The 6553-nt window shown below is 52.0% G+C and overlaps 1 protein-coding gene across 1 annotated transcript in view; it reads right to left on the reverse strand.

Moving 5' to 3' along the window:
- Positions 1-1369, reverse strand: part of LOC144821552 (uncharacterized) — a 57739-nt gene extending 56370 nt beyond the window's left edge. Inside the window, exon 1 of the mRNA XM_078678734.1 lies at positions 1256-1369. Coding sequence (XP_078534860.1) covers positions 1256-1322 — 67 coding nt within the window. The 5' untranslated portion in view covers positions 1323-1369. The remainder of the gene's footprint in view (positions 1-1255) is intronic.
- Positions 1370-6553: the final 5184 nt, after the last annotated feature.

Here is a 6553-nt window from a genome sequence, read left to right on the forward strand (position 1 = left end):
GGGGCCCCTCAGGTGACTCCCTCAGCTGGCCTCCAGCTGTTGCCGCCCCCGCAGCAGGTCACGTGCTCAGCAGCCGATGAAAGTGAAACCGCTGGAGTTTAAAGGGCTTTTACCTGCTCCAGCAGACCAGGGTCACGTGACCCCAGGGGGGGGGGGGGGGGGGGGTCAGGCGTGCAACGCCCATTGGGCTCAAAGGGCTTTATGTCACCCGTCGCGCGTGACAGTCTGTCTGGGACAGTTTCTCGGGCGCGCGCACAGTTCACAGGGCTTTAAAAGACCCTTCGCGTGTTCACGAGGCCCTTTCTGGAGCCCCCGCAGCCCCGCCAATGCTGCAAGAATCACCCCCTCCCCAATATGGCTCTAGTGGTCCAGCTGCGCCTCTGGGGGGGGGGGGGGTGCACCAGCACTCACTCCTGGGGCCGGTCTGCGGCGCTTCTTTTAACCCATCACACATTTCCCCGGTCCAAGAGCGTGAAAAATCTGACCGGAACGATGGCAGAAGCGCTGCAAGTGCTCGGAGTCCCACTCCCACGGCTCGAGGCGCTGTGCGCGGATCACACCTGCGGTACCGAACCCGCGGTGCCTCGGCGCTGCTCCCCCAGCCCGGTGCTTCAACCACTGCCTGGTGCGTCACCCCGTGCATCCCCCCCCTGCCTTAAACCCCCCCCACCTGGTGCTTCACCCCGTGCATCCCCCCCCCTGCCTTAAACCCCCCCCCCCCACCTGGTGCTTCACCCCGTGCATCCCCCCCCTGCCTTAAACCCCCCCCACCTGGTGCTTCACCCCGTGCATCCCCCCCCCTGCCTTAAACCCCCCCCCCCACCTGGTGCTTCACCCCGTGCATCCCCCCCCCCCTGCCTTAAACCCCCCCCACCTGGTGCTTCACCCCGTGCATCCCCCCCCCGCCTCAACCCCCCCGTGCTTCCCCCCCTGCCTCAAACCCCCCCCCCCCGCCTGGTGCTTCACCCCGTGCATTCCCCCCCCCTGCCTTAAACCCCCCCCCCCCCACCTGGTGCTTCACCCCGTGCATCCCCCCCCCCTGCCTTAAACCCCCCCCCCCACCTGGTGCTTCACCCCGTGCATCCCCCCCACCTGGTGCTTCACCCCGTGCATCCCCCCCCCCTGCCTCAACCCCCCCCCCGTGCTTCACCCCGTGCATCCCCCCCTGCCTCAAACCCCCCCCCCCGCCTGGTGCTTCACCCCGTGCAGTGCTCCCCCGCCCAGTGCATTGCCCCCCCCCCCCCCGCAGTGTTACCTGCGGCCGCCGAGCCCAGCAGCAGCAGGAGGATGCAGAGGGGGAGCTCTGTGCGCGCGGGACCCATGCTGCTGCTGCACGCGCTGCCTGGAGCTGATGCGACTGTTCACAACTCTCTACTTTTTATGAATGACCGGATGCGCCAGCTGGGCGTGTGTCTGTGTGTACAAACAGCAGCGCGTGCTGTGGGCTGAGACTAACCAGCCAGTCGGGAGCGGCTTGGCAGCCAGTCCCCGCCCCTTCCGCCCCCAACACACCCCTCACGCACGGACGTAGCTGGGGTCCCGCCGCCTCACGACGTGATGTCATTACGCTCGTGCGAACCCCGTCACCTGGGTGATCGGATCAAATTGCCAAATCACAACTCCATTTTAGTTCTGCCCTGACGAAAGGAGAGCATGCGCATGCGCTACTCACGGCAGACCAGAGCTTCTTGGAATTCTATGTCAGTCCATGGAGGCTCAAATAATGCTTCTCTAACTTTACTGACAAACACAGCAGCAAACAGTTAACTTTAAACAAGCATAACCCGGAAGAACAGCCCCCTCAAGGTATGCACCAATAGCATGACAGTAATCAATATATAATGTCCCAATGACGTAAGCACTTCCTCTTTCTATGCTGCTGCAGCAGCGAGATAAGTGCTTTTTATACATTCTTATTGTGATTGTTTAATGTTTTATGTTTATTTACAGTAGCGCGCTACGCTTTACTTGCCAGACGCGACCTTTGCGTCTTCTTTTGCCGGCGTGTGTGTTTTCTAAATGCCGGTTTGCCTTTTTCCGTGTCTTTCATTGCCAGTTTGTTTTTCACGAGTGCGCACTGCATTGGGAGCGCGTCGCGCTCTCTCCCGTGCGTTATAATTACTGTGCCTTACTTGAAGTTGAGGCTTCGGTGCCCCTTCGGTTCCTTGTTTGTTGTGGGCTTGTGGCGAGGGAGCGGAGCTACGCACTTCGGTGCGAACAGGGAGCAGGCTGTGTTCAAGCCCCGCCTTCGCGTGTCTGCGCATGTGCGAACAGGCGTGACAGAAATTTCAGCCGGCTCTTCACGCTGCGTTAACCCACGCTTTGCCTCATAAATCCCTGGCTCCAATTTAACGCTGACTGGAGCGTTTTCCAGACATAGTGCTTGGCATTAGGGGAATTGTTTCAGGGCTTGCTCCTGCCACTTCAGAATTTCAATGAAACCCGGGATACCCACGACCGGAGTTCTAGGAATAAGGCGCTTCTTAAAGCGCTCAAGCCTTTGGCGAAGTCTCTGACTTCGAAGAAAAGAAAGTCTAAATCTAAAGGCCCCTCTTCATCTTCTTCTCGTGCTTCGGCTGAAGCCTTGTTAAATGCTGCTAAGAGTGTGTTGTTAGACCATGGTTCCTTGGCTGATAAACAGGCGAAACAGGATTCTACGCCTAGTACCTCTACTACTACTTCTGATACGGACGAATCCGAAACCTAAAAAGAAGGTCAAGAAGACAAAACACACTTTCTTTGATGCTCAGGCTGAGGTTCAACCTAAGAATTTATTATTCAACCCACAAAATTTGATACACCCTAGGTCCACAGAATGGCAACCGTGTATGGAAGTTGCGCATTATGTCCAAAATAATATCCGCCAGGGTTTTGAAAACCAGGTCAGGGCTACGCTTAGGTCTGAGTGCCCTCGACCCTCTTTACTTGGTAAGGTCACTGATATTTGGATCCAAATGTGGCAACTTTTTTGCACAAGTTTGCTAAGGACCCTAAAAAGGGATTAGATAGAGCCTGGAAAGGTTGCCAGGATAAACGTTTGGATATTTCTGGCCCTTTGACTAAGATTTTAGATGCCGCAGTTGTGGCTAAAGATAAAGGTACCCCCCTGGACCCTTTGGATATCATGGAATGGGCACAACGTGCCATGTGTTTTTTGGGGAATGCAAATGTTGCTTTGTCTACCGAAAGGAGACGTTCTTTTTTGATGCAGATAGATCCACAATTGGCAGAGATGGCTACCACAGAGCCAGGTTCCCTGGCCAATAGAATGCTTTTTGGAGAGGACTTTGTTAAAAAGATGGGGAAATACGTAGCGACTTTCTCTGCTCTGGATAAAGCGCAAGCTAACATTAAAAAGTATTCCATACTGGTGTTTTTAACAGGGCCGGCTGCTTTAGAGGTCGCGGTTCCGGCCGTGGAGGACAACAGACCTCTAGAGGTTCTGAACAAAGGGGCAGACGAACTGCCCAAAGGTCCAAATTCTACCCCTCCAAGAATAGAGGCGACAGAGGCCGTGGTCAGCGAGGCAATTATCGAGGTCAACAGTACCAGTCTGGCGACTCCTCATATTCAGGTACCCATTTTGCATTACGGGGATTACATGGTGGGAGGTCGTCTGTCTCAGTTCTTTCCCCGGTGGGAGGCCCTGTCTTCGGATCCTTGGATCCTTCAAATGTTTCAGGGTTTTCAGATAGAGTTTTATTCCACTCCTACTCAGATGATGCTTCCAAGACCTCTAAGTTTTTCCCCCGTAGAGATGAGTTTCATCGACAAAGAGATTCAGTCTTTGTTGCTCCAAGGGGTTATTGTGCAGACAACGCTGCATCCACACGGCTTTGTAAGCACAGTTTTCCTTGTGCCCAAGAAAGATCTGGGTTTCCGTCTTGTTCTCAATCTGAAAGACTTCAACGTGGGCGTAGTGTATCGCCATTTCAAAATGGAGGGCATTCATCTCTTACGAGACATGTTGTTGAGCCACGATTGGATGGTTCGGTTGGACCTGAAGGATGCTTACCTGACGGTGGCCATTTTTCCTCCTCATCGTCGTTTTTTCCAGTTTCAGTGGCGCAATCACTGGTTCGAGTTTACGGCCATGCCCTTCGGTCTGTCGTCCGCTCCATGGTGTTTCACGAAACTCATGCAGCCAGTGGTTCAGTGGTTACGGGAGAGAGGTGTGAGACTCATTATTTATCTGGACGACACTCTGATAATGGGTCAGTCTGTCGAGATAGTTCAGTTGCATCTTTCTTGGACTATAAACCTCTTTCAGTAGTTGGGTTTCCTCCTCAATGTTCCCAAGTCTCTCCTGATTCCATCTCAGGTGCTCGAATTCTTGGGTTTTCAGGTCAGTTCAGTGACGTCTCAACTTCTCTTGCCTCTCAAAAAGAGGTCCGCTATCAAGAAGGAATTGAGGAGAGCGCTTGCCTCTCCGACAATATCATTGAGGACCTTAGCCCGCCTCGTAGGGTTGTTGGCTGCGTCCATTCAAGCGATTTTTTCCGGGTCCCCTTCATTACAGGGCTTTTCAGAGGTTGAACATTTTACATCTTCGCAAGGGTCTGCATTATGCGGAACAGATTGCACTCTCTCAGGAGGCGCGTCTGGAGATGAATTGGTGGTTACAACACATGGATGCTTGGAACGGCAAGGCCATTTTTGCGTCAATCCCGGATGCCATCATCGAGTCCGACGCCAGTCGTTGGGGCTGGGGGGCTCGTTGCGGGACTGTGGAGACCGGTGGTCGTTGGTCCCAGGAGGAATTACGTCTTCACATCAACTGCCTGGAGCTCTTAGCGGGCTCTTTTGCTATTCGAACTCTTTCTCCTCAGAAGGCAAGTTGTTGTATACTTCTGCGCATGGACAATGTGTCCGCGGTACGCTACATCAATCGCCTGGGTGGTACCAGATCCCGTCTTCTGGTGGAAATAGCCAAGAATTTTTGGCATTTTTGTCTAGACCATCACATATCTGTGATAGCAGAGTACATTCCGGGTTCCTTGAATGTGGTAGCAGACTGGAATTCCAGATTCCTTCGGGACTCCAGCGATTGGAAACTGCATCCCTCGGTGTTCCAAGCGTTGAATTCCAAATGGGGCCCGTGTGTTCTAGATCTCTTTGCCTCTCGACTCAACAGGCAACTTCCCCTGTTTTACAGTTGGTGTCCGGATCCGTTAGCGATCAGTTCGGACGCCTTCCTTTAATCATGGATGACGGGCATTCTATATGCATTTCCACCGTTCGTAATGATCCCGAGATTGTTGGCCCACACTCGTCGACAGAGGGCGGAAATAATCCTTGTTTCACCTTGTTGGAAAGCTCAAGCGTGGTTTCCAGGAGCAATGATGCTGTCATGTGCTCCTCCAGTTCGAATCCAGTCCTTTCCGGAATTGTTGAGCAACCCTGTCGGTCTTCTTCATCCGTTGATCATTCAGGGCCAATTGTCTCTCATGGCGTGGAGACTTTCCAGCGACGTTGGCAAGTGCCGGGAGTTTCGCAAGACGCTCTCTTTTTCCTCTCTCAATCTTGGGCACCTTCCACTCACAAACGTTTTGAGTCCGCTTGGCGGCGATGGGTGCGCTGGTGTGGTCAACAACAGAGTGATCCTTTGGGATCCCGTATCTCTGTAATTGTGAATTTTCTGTCCGAATTAGCCAAGTCTGGTATGGCTTTCAGGACAGTCAATAATTTTCGATCCGCCCTTTCAGCGGGTCACCCTCATATTGACGGTAAACCAGTAGGTGAACACCCTTTGGTTTGTAAGATTCTTCGAGGTATCAGGTTGGTAAATCCTCCTCAACCCAAATATCACACCTTATGGGATGTTTCCATTGTTCTCAGATTCTTGCAGTCTTGGCCGGCTAATGATGGTTTGTCGCGCAAACAATTATCGGCCAAATTGACTTTGTTACTTTGTCTTATATCTTGTAGACGTGTATCTGATGTGCGTGCACTGGACTTAGCAGGTAGAGTATTTACTCCTTCTGGAGTTTCTTTTATCATTTCTCGTCGTACAAAGACAAATTCAAAATGTATTTCTTATCCTGTTTTTCCACATCATAGCAAACTTTGTGTTGTGCAATGTTTGAAGGTCTATGAAGACTGTACTAGAGAATTTCGAAATGATGTGGCAGGTCAACTACTAATTTCTCTTCAGAGACCTTTCCGCACAGTCTCTTCAGCTACTCTAGCCAGGTGGGTTACTTGGCTTTTGACCTTGGCTGGCATAGATTCCTCTGTTTTTGGTGCTCATTCTGTTCGAGGTTCCATGGCTTCTAAGGCCCTTCTCACTGGGTCTAGGTTACAAGACATTATGACTGCGGCAGATTGGTCATCTGAGTCCACTTTCAAGACCTTTTACCACAAACCTATTGTGGATATTGCGTCAGTGGTAGTGGAGCAACTTTAAACTAGCATTATTTGAGCCTCCGTGGACTGACATAGAATGAAAAATTGTCTAGCATTCGCGACAAATTTTTTTCAATTCTATTAAGGACACGGAGGCGAGAATAATCCCACCCAGGATGTTATTTGATATTTATTGTATTTTGTTTAC

This window comes from Lissotriton helveticus, chromosome 2_2, assembly GCF_964261635.1.
Source record: "Lissotriton helveticus chromosome 2_2, aLisHel1.1, whole genome shotgun sequence".
In the NCBI taxonomy this organism is placed as follows: domain Eukaryota; kingdom Metazoa; phylum Chordata; class Amphibia; order Caudata; family Salamandridae; genus Lissotriton; species Lissotriton helveticus.